Source organism: Gavialis gangeticus, unplaced genomic scaffold (assembly GCF_001723915.1).
Source record: "Gavialis gangeticus isolate Ggan-Ray unplaced genomic scaffold, GavGan_comp1, whole genome shotgun sequence".
Lineage (NCBI taxonomy): Eukaryota > Metazoa > Chordata > Crocodylia > Gavialidae > Gavialis > Gavialis gangeticus.
In genome coordinates, this window is record NW_017728992.1 from 1,273,742 (window position 1) to 1,299,989 (window position 26,248).

The following is a 26,248-nucleotide window of genomic DNA, read 5'->3' on the forward strand; positions in this document are numbered from 1 at the left end:
CCCCTGCTTCAAGTGACCCGAATTTTTAGATAACTGCCCCCCCCATGCTGGATAACAAAGCTTTTACTGTACTTCAAATATTAGCTTTGGAATCCAGGTTATTGTTAAATAGCAGCCCTGTTCGTAAAGGAACTAAGAAGCTGTTAATATCCAGGAAAATCTAAATGATCAGAAACTAAACTTCTCGATTTGAGAGAAGTTTTCCTTGTATACAAATCATACGTTTAAATCGGTAGGCTTGTTATCTTCATGGTTGATGAAAAACAGCACATACTTGAAAATGTAAGGATACTATAATGCAGATGCTTTTACACGAGACACTTAACTGTGCATTAGCATAGTTTACTGTGCAGTAAGCATGTGCATCTACACATGCACATGGTTACTACACAGTAAACCTTCTTAATTGGAAGTAAAATTGCTACCTGCAAATGTAAGTAACAGATTTTACATTTGATTAGTAATGGCGCAGTAGCATTTGTATAGATGCCTGACCAGGAGCAAATCTGTTCCTGTTCAGCCGTTCACCAGGGGGTGGGAGATTGCTCCTTGCCCCTGGGAGCTGCCTGATGCTGGGGTGGGCTCTGCCCCTGGAGCCCAGGTGGGGACTATGTCCTGGCAGCTCCAAGCTCCCTGCTCCGAGATGCTCATCTCCCAGCACCCACTCCACCATTGCAGTCAGGGAGCAGGGGGCTAGGAGATCCTTATCTCCCAGCACCAGCTGTGCGATGGTGGGGCCAGCACTGGGAAACCGTCATCTCCCAGCTCCAGTCCTGTGGTCATGGAGCTGGCACTGGGAGCTTCCTGCTGGCAAGGACTGGGGATCCTGTTCCCCACCCAGTTCTGTGTTCACAGAGTTGAACAGGGAAGAAGATCCCTAGCCTGTTCCCCACCCAACTCTGTGCTTATGGAGTTGAGCAGAGAACAGGCTCCCCAGCCTTCACCCACATGTGGGTGGGGGCTGGGAACTATCCTGGTCAGGGGCAGGTCTCAGCCCTGTGCTGTGATCAGGTGATCAAAGCATGGGGCTTGGAAAGAGCTGCAGGGGTAGGGTAGGTCCCAACCTCCTGTGCCAGTCTGCTGGTGGGGCAGCTAGCAGTGAGCTAGCTGCCCCAGTGCTGGATTGGAGCACGGGGTTCTACCCCTCCCCTGCAGCTCTTTCCAAGTCCCCTGTCTCTGATCAGGGAACCAGGACCAGGAGCTTCCTGCTGCTGGGGCAGAGGGACATTGTCAGCAGCCGGCAGCCCCTGGAGTCAAGGTGTAATGTCCCAGCTCTGGCCAAGAGACAACTATCTCTTGTCCCAGTGCTCTCTGCTAGCCCCTGGACTAGCACCCAGGGGGAGCCTAGGGCTCCCCCTGGTGATGGCAGGAGCCAATTGCAGGACCCCAGGAAGTAGGAGTGGTTTGCTGCCATTAACAGCAGATCTGTTTCTGCATGTGTAGATGCCTGCCCGGGAGCATTTACTAACGAGTAAACTGATCCCAGATCAAATGCATGTGTAGATGCGTCCAGTGTGTCCCAGTTAAGTTCTATTAAAAACTGTACCAAAAATAATGCTGTTCATATTGAATGACTTGTTAACAACTGTATTATGTTAAAAACGTTCATTATTGGCAAGCAATACTAGCACCAACATCACTTGAATTTTGACCTTAGTATATCCTGGGGTCTGAGTATTAGCTTTCCCTGAAAATTCATCAAAAGTGTGCTAAGATGTAAGGTGTCAAACATTGCTACTCCTATCTCTTTTGCTTAGCAGAGTTTGGTAGAGGTGTGCTGCTAGGAATCTCTTTGTACGTTCGATTAGCACACTGCATGTACTGTCTACATGCCATACTACTTAACTTTTGGATGGGGAGACAAACTAGGTGCTTTTGTTTTTGTTCCCAGCTTTTTTATTTTTCCCATTACAATAACATTTTGCCTTGGTTGGGTAGGTACACTTGCTTGAGAGCCAGTAGATCATGAATTTTATACCTGCTTTTCCAAGCTACTGCTAATTCTGCATCCTGAAAGCCCTTTTATTGAGTATGGCCTATTTAAAAGTTATGGTAATTAGAAATGGTACTTGGGTCTTAAATGTGGCAGACCCAAGCTTTAGTCACTTATCAAACTGCCCCTAAGTTGGCCAAAACTTTGAGCTTGGACTTGCAACTGTAAAAATAGGATTACTTTTAAATGTGTAAGCTATTGTTCCATTATATTACATTAGTAGCTTTACTGTACATTAGTGGTTTCACATTAGTTCCATTAGTGTTGTGTTTGATCTAATGTGGTCTTCCTTTGCTGGCAGCTAACTCGAAGAAAAATGTGCCTCTTCTAGGTTTTTTTTTTTTTAGTTCGTCTGTTTTTTTAAAAACCTTAGGACTCTGCGTGCTAAGCATATTAAGGTTGTAAAATTAAATACTTAAATCATACAATTAAGATTGCATTGGGTAGCTTTATCTTTACTACTTTCTGGGTATACGTTCTGATAGTATGTAATAACATTGTAAGATATAGTTAAAATGACTCACTAGTAGCAGTTTTAACAAATTCTTTGTCTGATTCTCCATTCTTTGTCTAATTCTCCACAGCTTGTACTGTAAAACAGAATAGCTGAAGAGACATAAAGACTTATCAGTAAATGAATCCAACTTTGTAACATTATCTGCTGACTTATTTTACATGTTTTTTAGAAAAGTAAAGCAGAATCTAGCATCTTTGTTAAACTTTAGTTCTATAAACATAAAATATTTTAAAATGTTTTTCGTTTAAAAGTAATGCCCTTATCACAAGTTTGGAATGAGTTGCAGTATATTGTACAGTGAGTGTCACTTCTGTTCCAAAGACCCTGGCCCCAAATTAGCATCAACCCCCACAACTTTCTCTGATCATAAGGAACAGTTTTGTTCTTAGGAACCCCAAGAAGAAGATGAATCTCCTCCCTTAGACTTTGTTTGAAATAGTTTTTAAAGGAGTAAACTAGTCCCTCTAATACCCTAGACCAGTGGTTTTCAACCTTTTTTTATTTGCAGGCACCTAAAAATTTTGAATGAAGGTGTGGGCCCTTTTGAATTTTAAGCGTGGGTATTCACATACTTTTGATTGATCGTAGTATCGTAGGGGTTTTGCAGACCCCTTAGACATAATGGGGGGCCACAGGCCACGGGTTGAAAATCACTGCCCTGGACCCTATGAAATAGTTAAAACTATCCAAGGAATATAGGCTTCACTGTTACTTTTACTGATATTATAGTTTGTCAATATTACTTTCAGTAGTCTCTCTCTCAGCCCCCACTATGTAAATACTGGTTGTCATCACATTCCTGTATTTTGTGCTCCTGGCAGTGTTGGGCTCTTTGTGTCCCTCACAAACCCTCTTTACTTAACTAATCCAGAACAGAAATCACTGTTCTGGATCGTCACAATTCTGGTCTAGACCAGGTTTTCACATACATCAATATAGGTCTCTTTCTTCTGTGGGAAGTGTGGAATGGTATTGCAGCAAATCAGTGGGTCTTTAAAATTATGTTGATATTCTATCCATTTCACCCACTATCAGCCACTTTCCCTATATTTTTTTCAGAGGTTCCTCTCAGTGAGAACATTCTGCACAGCATTTTGTGTTTTATGAACGTATATTTTGAGTTGCAGGTCTAAACATTTCAGACTGGGAAAAGGGACTGTGATAGTGGAATTTTTATCTGAATAGGTGAATGGGAACCTAAGAGTTCAATAATATGGCCTGATATAATTTCAAATCCAGCTGGGTCATCACTGGGAAGAAACTGCTTTCCCTATTATTCTTTTACTACAAAGTAGAAATACGTAGGAAAAGAGATTTTTGATTCAGACCAAATAAAGGAAAAGAATGATTGTAACATCCAAAGTGTGATTAACATGTTAGCTTGATTGAACTTTCGCTAGCATGTACATTTGGAAAGAAAAGTAAATGAGTGACCCTATTATAATGATACTCTGATTGTACTGTAGGTAGGAACATTGTATATGGCATAAGGGGCACATTATACTAAAAATACTTTAATATGGGTCAGCTGTTTAGTCTGTGGCGCCTCCACTTGACGACAAGGAGTAATGTTACTAAAAAAGTCACTTTTGTTTGAAGAAGTGAACGTAGACAGTTATTCAAACAGGGGCACATCAATCCTGCTGATGCTTCACTAAAGGTCCCATTAGTTGCCTAATTGAAGGGAGTATGTAGCAGAGGCCTGCATAAATAAAAAAAAAAAAAAAAAAAAAGGTGGCTTTGAATTTGAAGATAAGACGATACAGCTATTAAGTGTACTTTTTGTGACTAAAACGATTTGGATGAGGGCTGTTCTTTTCCTCCTCCCCCTGCCTTATACTCGTGTGTAGGTGGATACTTCCCTATATGGCATGGTACCCCTCCTCACCTTCAACTCCCTGTAGGCTACCTTGTGGCCCAGGACTACTGGCTCCCTTAACAAAAGGGGTGCAACATGGCACCCCACCCCCTAGGGCAAGGGTATGCAGCAGAAATTGGAGGAAGGAGGTGAAATCCTGAGATCCAGACTGCTACTACAGCCAAAACCATGGGGGCAGCTGTGGGGCTTAGGGTCATGTGCTAACCTTTCATAGGCTACCAGTTGGACAGCCCTGGTCCAGGTGATTTTTAACAAGAGCCTGTAGTCTGAAGTAAATGGAATCTGTTTTTGGAAGGAGACACCATGTCTACCTTGTCTCTCACTCAGACCACACCATGGTTTTTCTTTAATTCTTCCCACATCTCTGCTGCATGAGCATGATCTTCAAGCCTTATGCAACTTTACTGTCTTCCATTCCTCCCCCATTTAAACACCCCTCCTTCATTTGTTCTCTCTGCTGGTGCCAGGCCTGTTTCCCTGTTTGTACACTTCCATGATTTGATATTTTTTGTGCTGCTGCTTAAGTCTGTTTTTTTCTGTTTTATTTAAATCTGTTCTCTGACTCTTTCTTCTGTGATGCATGCAAAAAACATGTTTAACTGTTGCCTACTTCTTTTGCTTTCATCTGAGTGAAACTTGCTTACCTGGAGGCAAGAGATCAAATGTTGAAAGGCTGGAGCCCACAGATGGTGAAACTGAAGTTGGATATTTTGTCATGGGAGAAGAGGAAAGGCTTTTATGGTGGAAGTGGAAAGAACATTGGTATTAACATAAAAATAAAATCTATATAATTAAGACGACTAGCCATGCTGCTCTGTTGTAAATTGCAGTCATCCTATGTACTTGTTTTTTCTCTTTTGGATTGCAGAACAGTAACAATAAACTTGCATTTTAACAGTACCCAGCATGTTTTGGGAGCCACAGTAATCTAATGATGCAGAGATAGCCAACAGCTTACAAGTGGAGGACCAAGGAAAGAACTACTGAAGACTAGACCTTATTCCACTACTTTGGTGTCAAAATGCATGTCTATTCCACTCTGTTCAAGTTCCCCCAAAAACTTTTTTAATGCAATAGATATATGGGTGGTGCTGCTCCTTTCTATTTTTTGGGACATAATCTTAAGGCAAAAAGGAAGGCATTCCATAAAAAAAAAAACGAACTTTTTTATAAGCCCAAACAGAGTGGAGTAGTAAGTGGAATAGAATTTGGCCCTTTAGGGTACACCCAGACGTGAGTGGTGGTGTGGTGTGTTGTGCGGCACACATCTGCAGAGCCACATACTACACAGTCAGCAGGGGGGGTTTTGACCCCTGGATATCTATGGGGTCCAAAAATAAAACCACGGGGGGAAAAAAACAGAGCAGCGCATGCATGAGTAGTGTGCACAACTGAAAAGTGAAGCTGGGCCACCTGGAGCCACATTCCATCTGCTGCCTAGGCTCCGCACAGCAGGATCACTGCAGCTGCAGCCCTGGGAGGCCCCCAAGACCCCATGTAAGGATGCTGGGGCAAGCACAGTGCTGGCCCCAGCCTCCTCTGCCACGTCTGAGGTAAGCATGTATGGCATAGGCATTCCCCGGGGACAAGTAGCAGTGGCGCAAGGTGCACTGCTGCTGCTTGTCTTCTGGGAACCAAATGTCTGTGCTCGTCTGGACATGGCCTTAGAGTGTGTTTTCAAGGAGCAATACAGTTGTGCAGGTACCTGAGCTATCATGCTTGCCTCAGACTGTGTTCTGGTTCTCACCAGAACTAGTTTAGCTCAAGTGGAGTGCCACAATAATGGTTATACTGTTCTCTGTACCTGAGCTAGTGTATGCATCTCTGTGCAACACTCCCTTGCGGGAAACTCTGCAGTGACATGACATACAGTTAATATACAGCTGATGTCTCCAACAGTTATTTGGGGTCATCTTTAAATCTTGTGGAGCTCTTGCTGTTCTGTTGGTAAAATATATTCATTATTAGGTCAGAAAAATTGTGTAATGGAAAGAGCAATATGCAGTAGTTTTAAAAATCTAGATCCAAAAGTTTTGTGGTATTAGCATTATTAGAAATATTACTACTGAATTTAATTATTAGCTTACAGTAGGGTCCCATTATGCTTAGATTGGCAAATGAGAAGGAGAGTCTCTACTCTGAATTATTGGGTTACAAACCAAAGACACAGTGACTCGTCATTTAATATTTTCTCAATAATGGTGGTTATGCTAATATTTTTTTGTTTGGATGCTAATGCTCTCATCACAGTTATCATTTGACTTTGAGCAATATAAAGTCCCCTGTTTTTCCCTTCCTGTTCCTCTCTGTGGTGTTTGACTGTGTGGGTGGGAAGAGTAAAATATTTTTTGTTTATTTTTTTTTAAAATATTGGCAGATATTTATATTTGCATAAATCTAAGTTTACATAATATATTCCTAAAGTGACAGAGGTGGCAGAAGGAAAGAGGATGTGGAGCAAAGATTGTGTTTTATTTTCTCTCTCTCTCTCTCTGTCTCTCTCTCGTTGCATTAATGCATCCCAAAATAATTTCATACAAATGTTGTTTTTCTCTTAAGGGAAAGCTGTGCTCCAATATCAGTGTAAAATAAGTTCTTCCCTCTTCATCCATCACCCTACCATTTAAAAACTTGTTTTTCTTAAAAAAAAAAAAAAAAAAAATTTAAATTAAAAAGTAGCAATGCCACAGAGCCTCCCTAATCCTGAGGGGAGCAGGTCAGATACCTACCAGCCTGTCACCAAAATTAATAAATTAATAAAACAACAAATGAAGACTTCCCTCTTTCAGGTCCTTGGAGGAGTGTTAGGAGCTATAAGAGGAGTTGCAGAGTCACTCGGAGCAGCTGTTACCCAGCAAGTTGATGATATGAAAGTACCTCTGTCCTTCCTCTGAATCTGTTATTCCAAGTGTGAAGACCTAAATGTCCTTCCCTAGCAACTAGGGAACAAATGAAACAGTAATTTCTTTACATGCAAGCAAGGCACGCAAACCTGTAGTCTAAAGGAAACAATGTAGTTGTCAGGTCTATTGTATTTAGTATATTTAATGTTTCGTAGAAAGTAATGGTAAATATATATGATGATATATAATTCTTTGACTTGACTTTTACTGTACTGACTTAATGATTTGAAGTTAGTTAAATAAAAGAGACTAAACAAACCAAAACCCTGGCAAGACGACATATTCTTAGTAGATTCTGAAGTCGTCCAGCCCTTTGCAGTTTAAGAAATGACTGGGAAATTTTTTAGGGTGGAACTTCTGTTTAGTATGACAACATAAACCTTAAAGCACTGGGCTAGGGATAGACATTAAAAAAGCCTGAGCCAATTCAATCTTTGCAAATTAGTCTAACCTGGCTAGGCTGAGCCAGTTTGTAACTAGATGGACATTCTCTCTGGACTGAGGAAATTCAGGCACATGCTTGCAGTGGCTCCAGCTAAAAGCCAGGAGGGGCTAGAGAAGCCCCCACTTGTTGCATTGTGCTGAGCTGAGGGGGGGCATGGCCAGGCCCAGTAGGATGCTTTGATTAGGGTCTTCCTGCACCATCCCTGACTTTTCCCCACTGCCTGCTCAAGGGTCAGGAATGTTGCCAGACCCCTGCAAGCAGTCTGAAGCAAGCAGAGAAGAGGGTGCAGTGAATGCATCTGCTTGTGATACAGAGCTTTTTAATCTCCCTCCCTGCTTCTTTATACTGTCTACAGCAAACAGACAGGCAAGCAAGCCAGCAGGGAGCTGATAAGTCTTTATCACCTCATCAGCAAAACAATAGCCTCTCTCCATTAATTCAAACTCTTCTTAAACAGCTTACCAGCTGACCTGTTGATTAGCTGCAAAAGCTGTTCTGTCTGCCTGTCCCAGTGAAATTAGAGAGAGACACACATAGACACCTCTCAGCATTCACTAGCATACCACATGCCTACTGTCTGTGGGACTGGGGTCCATGCTGTGGGAGATGGGAGGGACGAAGGGAATGGGGGGTGGATTCCTGCTTGAGCAGTGAGGTGGGGGTAAGGCAGGGGGAATCCAGGTAGACCCTACTGTGCCTGCAGTCTCTGCTGGAGCTCCAGCCAGGGAGCAGAGGGGAGTGGCCAGCCCTCCTGTGGAGCAGAGAACCCTGCCTAGCTCAGAGAGCATGGCAGGATGCTGGAGGAGTCTGGTTTACCTTAAACCAGCAAGGGGTCTAGGACAGATTTTGTATAAACTGGTTTAACCCAAATCAGTTAAGTCCAATACTACATTCAAGCAGGTTTATCTTAAACCAGTTTCAGCCATTTTCAAACTGGTTTATGTGCATTGAACATCTGTTCTGTTACAGGTTTAAACCAGTTTGTGTGTAATGTCTGCCCCTAGCCCTAGAGAGAGACTGCAACAATTATTAATTTTCCTGGGCAAAATACATGTAGACAAGCTTAGAAAATTTTGTCTTGGTTATTGTTGGTGTAGAGCAGTGTTCAACCTTTTGATCCTATGGGCCAGATGAGTGGAGCAGGGGTGGTCTGTGGGCCAGATAGAGCCCCATGCACCAGGGTCAGGCCTGGCACCATCCCTTCCTGATGGTATTGGGATTGGTTTCTGAGGGCCTGGCGCTGCTTCTGCCTGGCCCTGTGTGCTGGGATTGGGCACCTGACCAAGTGTGCCAGGCCTAATGTTCCTCTGGGCTAGGGACAGATATTACACAAACTGGTTTAAATTGTCAGAAACTAGTTTAAACCTGTAACAGAACAGATGTTCAGTGCACATAAACCAGTTTGAAAATGGAACCAGTTTGAGGTAAACCTGGTTGAATGTAGTATCAGACTTAACTGGTCTGGGTCAAACTGGTATATGCAATGTCTGTCCCTGACCCTTTGCTGGTTTAAGCAAAACCAGATACCCCCAGCATCCTGGCATGCTCTCTGAGCTGGGAGGGGCTCTCTGCTCCACAGCAGAGCTGCACTGCCCTTTCCCCCTGCCCGCTCTTCCCCTGCCCCACTTCCCCACCTCACCACTTGCTGGTTAAGCAGAGATACCTTCCTCCTCTCTCCCATGGCAGGGACTGTAGCCAGCGTGTGGTCTGGTAGCTAATGTTGTGTAAGGCAGATAGGGCAGTGTCCGCTTAGGGCTTTTTGGAGTTAGCTAACAGCTCAGATGGTAATATCCCTGCATTGCTTTCTTTGCACAAAGGTGTTTAAGAAGAGCTTGTAACAAGCAAGTCTTTGTTTTTTAATGGGGTGCTAAATGCTGATAACAGAGCTGATAAATGCTCTGTTATCAAGAGGGGGGAGGGGAACCCCTCCCTAATCAGTGTCCTGCCAGGGCCTGACCATGCCCCTCTCAGCACTCTTCAGAAGGGAAGGGAGGGCTGCTCTAGCCCCCTCCCCGGCTTCTAGCCTGAGCCACTGTAGGCATGTGTCTGCGTTTCTGGGTTGTCCGACTGGGTTACAAACTGATTCAACCTAGCCAGGTTAGACTAACCTGCAAAGATTGAATCAATTTAGGTTCAGGCTTTTTGAATGTCTGTCTCTAGCCCATGGATCTGGAAATTTTGGTCGTCAGGGAACAGACTGGGGTTTGAGCACTCCTGGCAGAGAGCAAAACCGATCAAAGAAGCTATACTTTTTGGACTAGAAAAACACATTGGTGTGGGAGCTGCAATATGGGGATTTCTTGCTTTGTCTTATAACTTTTTGTGAGTTTTTAAAATGGACTCAACTGGAAAATCTTAAAATACATTTCACTTCAGGACTGTGAATAATAAATAATTCCTAATCCCTAATAACCCCAGGCTCCAGGCAGCCTGCTCCTGGCCAAGGTGCAGCCCCCTGAGGCTGCTGTCAGCATCTTCTATTCTTCCCCCAGCTGGTGCTGACCCACATGGCTAACTTGTCCTCATTCACCACACCTGTCAGCTCCCTTGCTGGGAGACTCACTGCATCTCTGGACCTGGCTCCCCAGCCTTTGGTGAGTCCTCCCAGGTCTGTGGTGGGCATCAGGAGGTGCTTCCAGGGTGTGGGGCTGTTCAGACTCCCCCACACTCCTAGTAACAGTGTCCTGCCCTGTTACAACAGTGCATTAGTATTTCTAGCTGCTTCTGTGAAGAGGCATATGCTGAAAACAGTTATCCAGTCCATAGGTTAAAATTGGTTTTTAAGGCATGCTCTTATATAGTAGTGTTAAAATGGTCTGGTTTTAGCTAGGTAAAATTAAGTATTATTGAAATGTTCATATTTATGGGGTACTTTTACAGTACCTCCAATAAATGGTAAACTGGCAGGGGGGGAATGTTTTTGTAACTAGAGTAACTGAAGCATTGAAAATGCTTTAAACTTATCAGGATTATAGGATAGAGGAACATAATCTTATTTCATTATAAAAGTGATAGTGCAGAGTTTCAAAATGCATCTTAATTCTAGGTTTTCTCCAAATGCCAACTCCATTACTTTATAGATGAAAAAAAAACATATTTTAACTTACTTTTTCCCTATGGCTATGCTTTGATTTTTTTTTTTTTTTCTGATTTCATTTTTAGTTTCACTTCCTAACTTAAGGAATATTTTTTCTTAATTTTTTTTTTTCCTTTAACAAGAATATAAGTCTAATTTACTGGGGAAAGTTTGCATACTGGGATATGATGAACTTCATCCACAAAATAGGTATACTGTAATGTCCATGTACATTTGTGTGTCACCAGTAGGTAACAAGTGTCACTTCAGAGGTTTCTTGTAAGGAGCATTTTTGCCATTGAGCTATCTAATAGCAAAAACAACAAAAAAAAATCAAAACCAAAGCAAAAGACAAACCAAAAAAACCCTTAAGTATTATAAGTCCAGGCATAGTATTTAATATTAAATATTGCAATCCGGGATTTACATTTAAATGTAAATATTCAAATTTTTATTTAAATTGATATCAATACTAAAATGGACATAATTCACCTGTAAAGTATTTGATTTACTTTTCTGTCCATAGGTGTAAAACAAAGGTATATCTGGACAACCTTCCTACTACAAGTGTTGTTATTGTGTTTCACAATGAAGCCTGGAGCACACTGTTACGAACTGTTCATAGTGTGATAAACCGGTCACCACGGCACATGCTGGAAGAAATCGTACTTGTAGATGATGCCAGTGAAAGAGGTAAGTTGCATTAAGATTTGTACGCGCAGTCTAAATTGCTCCATAACTTGCTTCTTTTTAAAAAAAAAAAAAAACAAACGAAAATTTGCCATTGGCTTAGCTTTTAATATAGCGAATATTTTAAATAAATTAGTTGTGAAACAGTGCCAGCATTTTGATGTCAAATATGTACTGAAAGATGACCCACTCGATTTTACTTTTCTATTCAGATTTTAAGTTACAATAACGTTGGCTGTCTTTTTAAGATAGTTCACCATCTTGTCATTTTAATGTTGCAGTCTCTAATAAAAAAACAAAAACAAAAAAAACGCAGAGCATATAAAATCTACTAGAATGACGTGATCAAACCAACCCAAAAGTATCTTTCTTCTTTAAAAAGCGTGCCTACAACTTCAGTAGAAAATATGAAGCACTGAAAATCATAATATAGGTATTCAAAGCTTAGGGCCAAGTGAAATTGTGTTTCTGTTCAGTAGCAAATTCAGATGTTTAAATGTTTTCATTCTAGATCAAAATGGGAAGTTCCATGACATAGAATGAAAATTTCCTCTGAAATGACACTTCTTTTTTTCAAACCAATCAGTTTTTCTCATGATAAAATCAAAGTATCAATTAGAATTTTATTCTTTCTCTTCCTATGTAAAATCAATAATTATCTCAATTATAATAATTTATGGTTGGTATTGTAGTTGGTATTTTAATTGGTTGGATAATGTTGTTTTGTTAATGGTTATTATTGTTCTGACTTGTATAACAAGAGACAAACATTCTAGTAGTGAAGGATTTTCTCCAAGTGAACATGCACATGTGCATATAAGCATTTGGTTTCTGTGTTTTATCATCTTTTCCTTAAACTGATGGTCTGCAAAGATGCTGCCTCAGTGTCAGAATTACTCAACTGCAGGCTAGTGTGCACACACAAATCTAGCTTGCCTCAGGATTTAGTGGATAAATTAGGTCTGCTGCTGTTAGCTATATATTTTCTATTTTCTTCCCCTTTTCCTGGGAAACTGCAGGTCTGGTTGGCATAGTCCATTCCTTCAACTTAAGAAACAATTTCATCCCGTGCATTTCAAGCATACACTGTGTTTTAAAGCAGTTAAATCCTTTTGTTTTATTTTTATCTCCATTTCCAGCATAGTAAAACAAGCCTGCATCTTCACTAGAGGCAAATACAATGTGCTTGAAGTTGACAGCAGTTCCCATATTTTTTAATATTCTTGTTTGGGGCCATTGTCATGCTTGCATTTCCTAGAGCTCCCTATTAAGCTAGCTCATCTAGATCAACTCTGTTCATTCAGGGAATGTTTATTAAATTGGCATACAACTTTCCCGCATTGACTATATCATACATGCTTTGTGATATTATTAATATGTTGCAATTCTGAACCCATTGCACAGCCTTTTCACCTTTATGTCTTTAGCTAGAGAATTAATGTATTTTTTTTGGTTTTCTTCTGAGATGCATATTTTATTTTTAATATTTAAAATGCATATGCCTTTAACACGTAGTAAAGACGGTTAAAATGTACAATCAAAACATTTATTTCTGATGTGGTAGATTATTTCTAAATAAAATTATTGCAATAGACAAGTTCCATGGAAGCCTTCAATTAGACTAATGGAACTTTTTTCTTACAGAAAGGGGAAAAAAAAGTCTAGGAAAGTCAGGTTCATAATTAAATGCCTAGACATGTACAATTATGCCCATGAGGTAGCTTGTTGAAAACAGTATTTCACAACTGGCAGTTGTTTCAAGTAACAAAGACATATATTAAGCAAAATGATGTGGATTTTTAGGTGAAGTAATGAATATATATGCTGAGCAATTTAAATACAAAATAGTGTAAGCAAGAAAAATTCATGAGTTGTATCTGCAGAGGGGAAAAATATGTTGTACTTTAGAATGTGTAATTAAGTCTATTGTAAAACATATCCATAAGGCATCAAATAAGTGTTTAATGGGCATATTTGTCACTTGCTGACTTGAGAGCATTTGAGTAAAACCACAGTATTCCTACTGTCATTTTGAAAGAATAATGAAACTTTAGTAAAACTTCTCTAATTCACACAAATAATAGATGAATTAGAGGTTACATTATTAGCTAGGATTCAGGTGATAAAATACAAGGGGTGGGGGAAGGGAGAGGATTCATGTTTTTTTGCAGCGTTCCTCAACATCGTGCTGTTTGTGGACACTTTTACTTGCAGATATACTTTTGCTATATCCATGGTGTACACTATACACATTTCTCAATTAGCAGTCCTTCAGAAAATGTTTTATGATGAGACATCACAAGAAATATGTCTTGTGTAAGTAGCTTAGCATTTGGCCTTTCCTTCTAGTCAGGAAGTATAGAGTATGATCATGCATAATTCAGCTATTTTTATATGCTGCACCTCAGGTTCTTTTTAGCTCATGGTGTTACCAAAGTGTTTAACCAAACTCACAGCTACAAAGTTCTTCCTGATATCCACCCTACTTTTCTCTTGTTGCAATTTTAAGAGTGTTAGTCCTTGTCCGTCCCATGCAAATGGAAAAATATTCTTTCACCATCCCTTTTCTCTAATCAGGTTTCTGTCACCTCTACCCTTCCCCACCCAGTCTTCTCCTCATGAGACTAAATGATCTGTTCTTCGTGTATTTGGAGAACGGCTAATAAATTCTCCTCTCGAATCCCTCCCTCCCCTGCCTCCTCCCCCACTTCTCTTCTCCAGAGATCAAATAATTCCAGCTCTTCTATTCTTTTTTAATTAAGTCATATTTTCTAGACCTCTAATAATTTTTGTTGCTCTCCTCTGTACTCTTACTAGTTTGTCTATGCCTTTCTTGAAGTGTGGTGCCCAATACTGGACCTTAGTACTTCAGATGAGGCCTCACAAATTCTGAATAGACTGAAGAAATGTAGTGCAAGCAACACCCCTGTTAATATATTCCCATATACCATTGGCTTTTTTGCAATGCGTGCACTTGGCTCAGGGGGCAGCCCCACAGGAGGGAAAAGAGAGGAGCCCCACAAGAATGGGGTGAAGAGAGAGGACATGACCAGCCCAGTGGGGAGAAAGGGGCCTTGGCCCAGTCCCAACCCAGTCCCCAGGGAAAAGGGGGCATGGCCTGGACCCAGGGGAGGTAGGGAGGGAACATAGCCTGGTTCCAAGCCAGGCTCCCTAGGGAAAGGGGGCATAGCCTTGCCTTTGGGGAAAGGGGGGTAGTGCAGCCTCACAGGGAGAAGGGAGCGCTGCCTGGCTCCCATCAGGTGTGTGGGATTTGGGGTTTGGGAATGTGGGCCATATTAATGGCCACTGCTTCCCCACTGCCAAATTTCTGGACCCATGGGGAGCTCTACAGGCCAGTTTTGATGGCTCTGCAGTCTGAATTTTGGTCTGTGGCCCCATGTTTGAGCACCCCTGCTCTAACTAGCTGTGTCCACTTCACAATTTCCTGGATTCTTGTTCATTTGTTAAAGATGAGCACTGTATCATGACCTCACCCAAATTCCATTAAGTCCTCAAGGAGAATAGTTAGTGGCTGTGCAACTATCTCAGCCAGTTTCATGACTACTCTCTCTAATGAATCACATCTGGCCCTGCAGATTTGAAAATATCTTGCCTCTCTAAATAATCTGTAACCTGTTCTGTTCTACTTTAGGTTGATTATCTTACCCCATTCCTAGCCCTCCCCATCCCTTCTTCCTGCCAGCTATGCTTGTCATCTGGTAGCTGACCTTATTCATGAAGACAGAAGGAAAAAAATATTTAATACTTCAGCTTTCTCTTCATAATCCATTATGAATTTCCCTCTGTATTCAGTAAGGGACTTACACTTCTTTTGGTCTTCCTCCTGCTTCTAGCATTATAGAGTGCTTTTGTGTGATTTTTTTTTTAAAGGTCCCTTGCTATCATGTATCTCTCTTCATGCCCTGGCGTACCTCATTTTCTTCCTGTGTGTCCATGCAGAGTTCTTATACTCATTGCTAGTAACATTTCTATTAAGACATCACTGAAAATATAGGTAGCCATTCTCCATAACAACCAAAATTAATGTTCTTTAACACTCAAACATAACATCCTATTCCTTTTCTATTCTCACATAGCCAGCCGCAAGGCCAATGTCCTGTTTGTTACAATCCAGATCAAATGTTCAAGAATTAGTCCAACCACACAGGATTACTAATTCATGAATGCAGCTAAAAGCTATGAAAGTGGCAGGGGTGGAACAGGGTTTGTAAATGAAAGTATAAAGCTAATTTTCAGCTAGAGCATTTACATGCGATGGTCATGAAGCAGAGATGAACATTTGTGAGAGTCTGCTGCGGATCTTAGTAGTCCAAATGCAAGGAGGAAAACTCTCATTGGTTCCTTCATTCAGTTTGTGTGCTTAAGTTAATGCATCAGGCTTTAATGCATCTAAACAAAGTAGTCTTTTTTGTAAGTGCTACTGAAAGTTAGCTATACAGTAAAACAGATAAATACTGGTGAAAGTTCAGCAACCTTGATTTCATTAATTCCCTTTCTTATACCTTCTCTCATTTTTCCTCTTGGGGTAGTAGTTCCTTAGGAGGAATACCTAGATCTTGCATATTTTGGTGTATGGTAAAGATATATGTCATAGATGAAGTAGAGTGAGTTGATTTGCATATGTACAAGTTTACATACAAGCTTGTTTGGCATCTTTTTATGGTGTGTTTATTAAGTAAAGCAACCTACATTGCAAGGCAGTACTTCAGAATAGTGTTAAAGATTGATAAGTCATTTCTGTGTGGCTTGCAAACTAAAATGACTATATAGCTATATATTGCATTTCCTTATGCCCCACCTTTTTGCTTCTGTAAAAGTAGTTATGTAACCACTGCTTCAAGTTAGAAATGCTTTCACTATGAAGTGAAACGTTACATTAACAAAAACCTAACTTTTAACTTTGCAACTCTTTCCTTCGGTTATTGAGTACATTTTTCACAAAACTCTTTTTGTTCCAAGTCCAGCACAATTTAAAGTTTATAAAGACTAAAGGATAAGCCATCGGGGGGGGTGGGATTTTTGTATATTCTGGTTAAGTATTTTGCTTGTATTGAACTAAATACAAGCTTTCTAGAAAAGAAAATGTTTATCTTAACTGAGTAGCATACTTCAAATTCTAGCATTAGAGTCAATTTAAGTGGAATAAAGTAAACCAGCAGTCTTGCCTGAAGCAGGCTTTGAACATGGCAGCGTCAAGCGCTTAGCAAAATTAATTTGCATAATATCACAGACTTATTAATGCTAGTACGAAAAACATTAGGGAAACGAGGCATTTCTGTTATTTTTACATTTTTAGATACTGAACAGAAGTCAGGAATTTTTTTTACTTTTACGTCTGTTGATGCAAGTTAAAACGAGGAACTGAAGTAAATGAGCATCTGTATTTATTGGGGCCAAAGTCAGGAGTGCATGGTAACTACAGGACATAGTCATGTTTTATCAGGAGAGAATCTGCTACTGAGGTTCAGGGAAAATTTTAGGCAAAACAGAATGCCAGCCAGCCAATTATTTTGCCAGTTTTAGAGTAGATTGCACTGATAGTTTTTTCCAGTGACTTTGGTTCTGTACCACTGTGGCAGTAATTTTTTTACAAATGTTAAACTATTCCTTTCAGTGTTTAATGCCTTATTTCTACATTTGTGTAGCAACATGAATGACTGGTGCCTCCTGCAACGGGGGTGGGGGCACACTGGTGGTGAGTGGGGACCGCCCACAGCCACTGCTGGTGGTATCAGGGGAGGGGGAGGGGAGGGTAGTGGCAAGCAGCAAGCAGGAACCACCCACAGCCCACCGTCTGCGCTGTCAGCGGCGGCAAGCGGGGTCCACTGGCAGCCATGTTGGCAGCAAGAGGGGGCTGACAACCACCTACAGAAACCAGCAGCAACCAATCTCGGTGGGGGTACGTGCCCCCCTGCATACCCCACCACACATTGCCTATGCCTAGCAATGTCAGAACAAGATGAAGTATTGCTTCCCCAGGTTGAAACTTCTGTAGAGCAGTTTTTTTTAAGTTAAATATAGCAAATTTGTTTTGCTTGCCATAGGTCTTTGGATGAAAATAAAAAATGAAAATCTTGTTTGAAACCTTGTTTGCATACCAGCCCAGCCTCTGGCTTCTTTACTATTCATTCCATCCAGGAAGAGCACGCACTAACTGCAGAGACTTCCTCAGTCTGATGAAGGGTTTTTAAACCCAAAAGCTTGCCAAAATTTTTATTCCAACTATTTAAGTTGGTCTAATAAAAGATACATCAGATTCAAGAACCTGGTCTGCCTGTGTCCTTAGACCAACTCAGCTATAACCTACACCCCTGTTTGAAACCTGAAACTTTTCTATTAAAAAATATTTATCACTTAAATGCAAACATTTTATAAATCAGTATTTGAACTGTTTGTACAAGTTGTAATGAGTTATCTTTCCAGTTTTCTACACCTCTTTAAATCGTTGACTTTTGTTACCTCTGCTTTCTCTGTTTTAGTGCTGCCAGAAAATATTTGAGAAACTCTTTTCTGTTTAATTACTTTGTAGAAGATGGTGCAGTAGGAGAATTTAAGTAAAACTAGGTGCAAATCTGCACAAATTATGAAAATATAAATTTCCAGCAGGAAAAAAATGAATTGAGCTAAACCAAAAATTATCCCCCAAAATAATTGTAATTATTATTGTCCTACATCAGGGTTCTTTTAAATCTTGTTAAACGTATTTACAGATGCATTGTTATCATCGTCATTTATTTCAGACCATCTTTCTAATTTATTGCTTTAAATCTTAATCCTATCTTTCCCAATGCCTGCCATGTACCCAGCTTGGTGATTATCTGCTAATTTATGAAGTGTGCTCTCAGTTCCATCCTCCAAGTCATTAGTGAGGGTATCAAACAGTACCAAACCCAGGACAGACCTCAGGAAATGCCAGTTGATACCTCCTTTCTGTTTGACAGGGACAGCTACTCTCAAGTATAATAATCTATCCATTCATGCCTCTACCTTCCAGTACTTTTATCTAGACTGGATCACCTTAATTTATTTCTGGGAATGTCATGGAAAACATTTTCTTATAAAGTCAAGATACAGCACATCCACTCCTTCTTCCCCCACTTAATTTGCAAAGCCTGTCCCATTGTCAGAGAAGAAAATCAGCTTAATTCATCATGCTGTTAACAAATCCTTGTGTGTTGGTCCTTGTTAATCCTCTAGGTCAGGGGTTTTCAACTTTTTTTGGTCGGGGTACCCCTGGCGGCTGGTCAAGAAGCAGGGAGTCCCCCAGTGATCAGTCGATGAGAAGGGATCCCGTGGGGGGCAGGGTGTCTGGTGCATGGCAGCAAAACCAGACGTGCTGCTGGCGAAACTGGAAGTTTCTCTGTGCCACTGTTGTGTACACCCTGGGGCCTTCCAAAGTACCCCCAGGGGTATATGTAGTTGAAAACCCCTACTCTACGTACCTACAAATCAGTGGATATACTGCAGGATATTTTAGGTTTCAAAGTTAGATGGATGGGTCTGAAATTCCTTGTTTCCTCCTTTCTTTTCCTTGGGCACTATATTTGCTTTTTTCTGATCTTTTGGGACTGCCTTGTCTCCTCAAAGATAATAGTCAACAGCTCTGCAGTAATCTAAGCCAATTCCTCGAGTACTTTAGGATGAATCTCAACAGGCCTTGCTGATTTGAAAACATTCAGCTTTTCCAAGGAATTTTTAACTTGTTCTTTCTACTCCAGCCTGATTATCTTCCCCCTCCCCATACTGCTAACTGTGCTTATCTGACAGATGAACAGTTTTGTGTAGTCGGGGGGCGGGGGGGGGGAGGGGAAGCATTAAACATGTCAGCTTTCTCTGCCTTATTTATTATTAGTTTCCCTGTCCCATTCAGTAGCTGTCCTGTACTTTCTTTAGTCTTTTCTTCTTTACAATTAGGGATCTGCATTTTCCATTTAACATGGAAAGGTGTGGATTTTTCTCTTTAAAGGAGAAAATGCATATTTTCCCTTTTGAAGTGGGAAACCACAGATTTCCCCTTGCCTGCTGACAGTGTTCTAGCTTGCAAGGAACCGCTTGGAGCTGTGCGGAGGATGATTTGGAGGCAGGGTGTGCATGCGTGCGTGCGTGCGTGTGTGTGTGTGTGCGCGCGCGCGCACGTACACACACGTCCAGCAATACAGCCAGGCAGGATCGTGGTAAGTTTCCTCAACTGCTTGTAGGTAAATAGATGGAGGGAGGGCATAGGTGATGCATGGGGTGGCACATAGGGGGGCACCACTCTGGCCACCCTACTCGTGAGGAGCAGTGGGTCAAGCTTAGATGCAGCCCCATGCCCCGCAGCACTGAGATTTAGGTGGTGGCCATGGCTCACATTGCGCCCCTGGCCTAGGGCTGGACACCCTTGGGCAGCACCCCCTGCCCCAGCTGCCAACCTTGCCCCAGCCAAGGCGGTGCCTGGGGCCAAGGTACCTGGGGTGCTGGAGGTGAGCATGTGCCTAGGGCAGGGCAGACACAGAGAGTCGGTACCAGCCACCCTTGTGGCTGAGGGTTTGGCTCCAGATTCAGGCTGCCCACCCCAGGTTTTACTTATCGCCATGCACATCCTGCTGCGCTGCAGGCACTGGGGCGCATGGCTGTCCCACTGCTCACCACCTCCCTGCCACCAGTCCAGACTGGGCTGTGGTTGCTGGTGGCTCCACTGGGGCTAGTGCTGGAGGTGGGGGCTGCAGGACATGGGGAGGGAAAGGGAAGGGAGGGAGGAGTGGCATGGCCAACCCACATACTGCTCTGCCCAGCCTGGCTCCACTGCTGTCAGCACTGTGCCATGCAGCCTTCACCGGGTCTTAATACCTGAGGCCTGGCTCAGTACTGCCTAGCCCAGACAGCCAGCAGAGACGGGCCCCAACCTGCTCCCCCCATGTGAGGGGCTAAGTGGCTCGGCCCCCCTCTATATGCCCTCACTTCCCTCGGGGACCCCTACCGCATATTTCCATCAAAGCCCCTTCACGCACCCACCCTCAGGGGCTGTTGCTCCCCTCAACAACCCCTGAACCCCTTGCCTCAGGGCCCCCTCCACACACCACTCATGACCCCCTGCCCTCCCTCCCGTACACACAAATACTCCTACACTTCCTCTCAGGACCCCCCATGGCTCCTCACCCTTGCCCCTACACACATGCATACCCACCCCCCTGTCCCTCTGTCACAGCCCCCTGCCCTCTACCCTACATGCCCTTCAGGGCCCCGCCTCTCAAACATAGATGCAAGGAGTTTGCCCCCCCCACCACACATCCAGAGAGTTTGCTCCCTCCTCCCCCCAACATACACCCACACAGCTTTCCAAAGAGTGTCAAGAAAGGTGCACAACCATTAGCTTTGTCGCATTTTTTCTGTCTAATGCAAAACCTTAACAGTGACCTCAGGCATTTATATCAAAGGATCATCTGCAGCTGGACTCACGTCCTGGTGAGCAAAGGGCAGAGGGAGTTCTCTTCCATGAGAGAACCCCCCCAAATCAAACGCCAAAATATTTTTATTATATCAATAAAACATTATGTTCAACTGATATGCATGCATACATATGTGTGTGTATGTGAGAGACAGACAGAGAGGTTTCATTTTAATCACAGGAAAATGCAGATTTGGGGGTTTTTTAATCAGTTTTGGATTTTTGTCTGAGAATTTTGGAATATTTTTAAAGCAGAGAAAACCAGCATCCCTGTTTATAATCTACTTACAGTATTTTTTTTTTTTTTGTTGGGTTTTATGTCTCCTACTACCTATATCCCAATTTGCGCATTGGCATTCCTGATTCCCCCCACTCCTTCATACCTGTACTGTAATCTTATACTGATCCTTCATAATATGCACAAGCTTTCACTTTTTGTTAGAATCCTTTTTTAAGTTTCAAGTCATTGAAGGGTTGTGTGTCACCAAGCCAATCTTTTGCTATGCTTCCTATGGTTTATTTGCATTAGGATAGCTATTTTTCCTTTAATGTTGTCTCTTTAAGGAACAGTGCAGTCTCCTGGACTCTTTTTTTTTTCTCTTAGGCTAGAAATAAATGTAGCTAAATGAAGTGGATCAGCTGTGCTGTAATGGGCCCCAGCACAGCTGCTCCACCAATTGTCCCACCAATTGATGCTGTGGGACAGTGGGCAACATGTTTTCCTGGGAATTCCAGAATAGGATCGGGCCCCGCAAGCCCTGGGAGCAGCTGCTCGGCTTTCTACAGTTAATGGTATGCCTCTGAGATCTCCACGGCATATCTGGGTAAGCAGGGGAGTTGGGGTTCCCCTGCCTACTGAGATGTGCCCCTGGGATCTCCTGTCGCAGCCATGAATTTGGGTGTTTGTGGCTCAAGAAAAGGTATGGATATGTATATCCTTTAACTGTGTTGTATGGAAGTGAGGAAAGGCAGCATCTGTTTCTACCCTTAGACCAGAAAGACAATGTTTATAGAGGTGATTGAAACACTTTCTTTTCTGATTTTGAAAAAAAGATGTCATTTAAATTAGAAAAAAATTGAACCAGCTCTACAGTTTATTAACAAAAAAAAAAAGAGGGGTAGTTCATAAAAAGTTCATGAGTTGTGGAATTGTATTATTCAGTGACCTCTAACAAGATCTTTTCAGAAAAAAGTGTTGGGTTTTTTTTAATTTAAAAAAAATGCTTAACTTTTTCATTGCAATGAATAGAGCCTACTGTTTTCCATACCATAATTAAATCAAGCCATTGTCATGCTGGCTCTTTGCCAGTCAGTTGTCTTGCTGCTTGTGTTTTAGATTGTCATCCTCTTCCTTTCTTAGTCTTTCCAGAAGGAAAGGGTCTTTTAAAAATGTATACTTCAGGTCCGTTTCATAATTTTGCTTGATCCAGCAATACATGAGTAGAGCTGCTTTCAAAATGTATCTGTAACTGCTGACTTTTTTCAGAGGATGATTGCACTGAACAATATGACATGTTGTCTTCATCATGGGGTTGGCTCTCATCATAAAGAGAACAGAACAAATTGAAACCAGGCCTCCCCATATAGATCAGTGAAGTATTACCAGAAGGCAATCCCACACTATTATTGTTCATGGGTCTTGAGAGCTATAATTTAAAAAGAGAGAACTATATTTATGATAAATTTGAGTTCACATAATGATCCAGTACCTCAATCATAAATCTTTTGCAAGATTTTTTTTGAGTTTTATTGTGTTTCTGTCAAATTATTTCTGCTACTCAAGTGATCCTTAGCGGTCATTTAATCACTGTTTGAACTTGGTAGTAAAATTAAGGGTTTTTTATTTTTCTGTAGTGAAGATAGAGATCTATTTAAAGTCTGTCCCACTTTTAGGAGCTTTTAATGGTACAGTACAGGTTTCAAGTTATGTATATCAGTGTTTTTGCACCTTCCCCTCCCCTCTCCCTCTTCACCCAAGTGTTATTGGAGGGGTAATTAGAGCTTGTACACCTAGAGCTGCAGCAACAAATGATCACCTTTTGGTCAGCTGTCTTGAGATTTCCAAGACTGCTACTAAGAGTTCTTTTTTGCAGTGTTATACTTCTACACTGCATAAGTTAAGTATAATTTTATATGGGCTCCTTATTAAGAGTGTGGTGTTTTTTGTTTTAAAAAGTCTTGTTTAAAAATCTAGACCAATGGTTCTCAACTTTTTGTGTACTAGGACCCATTTGTAAACATTGACCAGCTCTGGCCCAGTGCCCTTCCCAACCCATTTTCCCCTGCCCCCAGGCCCCAGTTTGTGGGGCAGTTGGTAGGTGTGTGGGTAGGGTAGGGGAGCAGAGGGGGCCCCAAGCAGCCCCTTGCTGGAACTCTGACAGCCTGGAAGTGAAAAGCCACAGTTTTTCATGTTTTTCTCCTTTAAAAGAGAATCCGTTCTTAAAGTGTGCTGATCCCTTTTTAAAGTTTGTTTGCAACCCTTTCATATAGCCTTGGAACCCACAGGTTGAGAAACACTGGTCTGGACTCCAGCAGCATGCTGAGTCTGTCAGATCAGCACAATGTGTTAGCTTATTTCATGTTTCTCACCAGTTGTCCATATTTTACAGATTTCTTGAAGAGACCACTGGAAAACTATGTGAAAAAGTTAAAAGTTCCAGTTCATGTGATTCGAATGGAGCAGCGTTCTGGATTGATCAGAGCCAGGTTAAAGGGGGCTGCTGTTTCCAAAGGCCAGGTTATTACCTTCTTAGATGCTCACTGTGAATGTACTGTAGGATGGCTTGAACCTCTCTTGGCACGGATTAAAGCTGACCGGTAACTATCAATTTATTTGTTAATGTTCTTTTTCTGTTTGGATTGTTCACTGGTTAACAAGTATTCTTAACAGACTACCAAGTGGGCATCCTGGGGCCAGTCTAAACGTAGGGCCACCCACTTGTCTCTGGGCAAACCACCTGCCTACCTCACCTGCTATGCCTTGATGATGACTGATAGATCTTAACAAGGCAGGAGGCTGCCCATTTAGTTGCCCTGATGCCAAGGGCTGATGCACATGGCTCCATGCCCCATGCCTCACAGATGACATCTGTGGCCTCGTACATGGACTTAATCTGTTTGTCCTAGCATCTGGCCTGCTTGTTTGGCGTAAGCCCTGGCCACTCAATCACTTGGGCTCCCATCCCTTTACTGTTCCTCAGGCTCCCAGCCAGGTTGCACTCAAGGCTCACAGCCCCCTATCAGTTCAGGGCTCCAAGCCCCCACATAACTCTGGGCTCCAAGCCCCATTCCCTTTCAGGACTCCAAGCCCCATATGCCCCACACTAGGTATATTAGTATCCCCAAACTTATCCCCTGCCCTACACTGGGCCTCAGCAATCCCTAATCCCTTTGCCCCAAGAGCTTCTTGTAAAGCTCTCTGAAGGCTCAGAACCCTACCTCCCTGGAGCGTCACTCCTGGCTCCTTTTTGTAGCCTCAGAGCTTGCAGTGAGTCTGGGCACTGCCCCAGGTCCCTTCCTGACCTTGGAGCCCTGCTTCAGAACTCGCCATGAGTCTGGGCTATTGCTTTTTTATTTGGGGTGTGTTCCCCTAGCCTTTCCCCTTCACAGGGTCACCCACAATGCAGCAGAGGCTGAGGCTTTCTGACACCCCATACTCGCCCTTTACTGGGAAGGCCCCAGTTGTGACATTTCCTGGAGACTGCCCCACCACCGGCAGTCCCACCACACCATCCAGACCCAGCAGGGTGTAGTTTTAGGTCATGCCCCAGGACCAGGAGCCTCCAGCCATCTGCATAGCTCCAAAGATGTTCCTGGAGCAGCAGCTCAGCCAGGTGCTGTTATCCCACCTATTAGCAGCAGGCTGCCACTGGCTTTACTGTTCAGAGCCCCTGTTCTTATAGGGCACAGCTGGGCCCTGTTCCCAATCAGGCAGTTGTACCCAATTGAGATTGCAGCCAGCTGCAGGCTGCCTTGCTGCTGCTTGGGCCCCTGCAAGTAACAGAGCACAGACCTACCTAGCTTATTAGTTTAGCCAAGAAAATCCAAGAAAAATATGGCTTGGGAGGGAACCTCAGGAGATCATTTAGTCCCAGTTCTGCTGAGGGTAGGATCATTCTTGTCTAAATCAGGGGTGAGCAACCTTTTTTCAACAGCAGGCCTAATTTAACTCATCTCAGTCCTAAGAATGCTGCTGCTTTCACTGCTCCCAATTTCCCATGTCTCCACATGCTGCCATTGTTTTCTCCTCTGTCAAATGCTGCTGCGAGTGGCTGATCTATATTTTTTTTTTCTTCCCCTCCCCTAGCCTTCTCTTCATCCCCCACTTCTCCTTCCATCTAGTATGTCCGTGCAGGTGTATGTCCCTCCTGCCTCTGCTGTATACTGTTAGGCTAGATAAAATCTTGGTAAGCTAGATATGCTCTCTTCATGAGTTGTCCCTAGCCCATGGGACATAGGTTGTCAGCCCCTGATCTCTTGAACAGACATCTTGAACAAATGTTTATCTAACCTGCACTTAAACTTTCAAAGACCGAGATTCCACAGTCCGTCTAGATAATCTGTGCCAGTGATTAACTACTCTCAGAGCTAAAGTTCTTTATAGCCAACCTAAATTCCTCTTCTTACAATTTAAGAACCTTACTTTTTGTACTTTTCCCTGTGGCTGCAGAATATAATTGGGTACTTTGGAGTAGTGGATTAATATTATAATTTCCCAGCATATTGGGTTGCAATGGAGGAAATACGGAAGTTCTAACACAAGTAGAAAACAAACAAGACTAAGTACCTATGAATGAAGTGTTTGGTCTCAGCCAGGCACAAATCTGGGCCTGAGTGTTTAACTTATCATGAGATTCGCTGTACACCAGTAAACAACTACCATATTTACTCAAATGTATGACATCCCTCCCCCAGTAATTATATTTTATATATATGGAAAATATATGCAATTGTTACATTTTTCCAGATGTAGAATCTAATTATTGGAGTGTTGCCTTGAATTCATCCCCCTCCCACAACTACAGCAGAGAAAATAGTAGCTGGTATGGATGGGGAGGGGTCAGGTGCCCCACTTGTCCTCTGTCCTATCAACTTCTTCCCCGTGCAGCCTTCCTGTCCCCTGTTACCGTCAGACCCTGCTCAGGCTGTGTCCCTCCCCAAGCACAATGGAGAAGTGAGCTACATGTGACAGGTAGAGCATCTCACTAGCCTGATTTGCTTTCCTGAACAGAAAGACATGGGAGTTGACTTACTGGGATGGAGAAAGGTAGGTTTGAGAACTTTTGGAAGAAATATGT

The 26,248-nt window shown here is 42.4% G+C and overlaps 1 protein-coding gene across 1 annotated transcript in view; it reads left to right on the plus strand.

Moving 5' to 3' along the window:
* Positions 1 to 26,248, plus strand: part of GALNT1 (polypeptide N-acetylgalactosaminyltransferase 1) — a 264,061-nt gene that overhangs the window by 167,280 nt on the left and 70,533 nt on the right. Inside the window, exons 5-6 of the mRNA XM_019520618.1 lie at positions 11,340 to 11,506; positions 23,561 to 23,768. Coding sequence (XP_019376163.1) covers positions 11,340 to 11,506; positions 23,561 to 23,768 — 375 coding nt within the window. The remainder of the gene's footprint in view (positions 1 to 11,339; positions 11,507 to 23,560; positions 23,769 to 26,248) is intronic.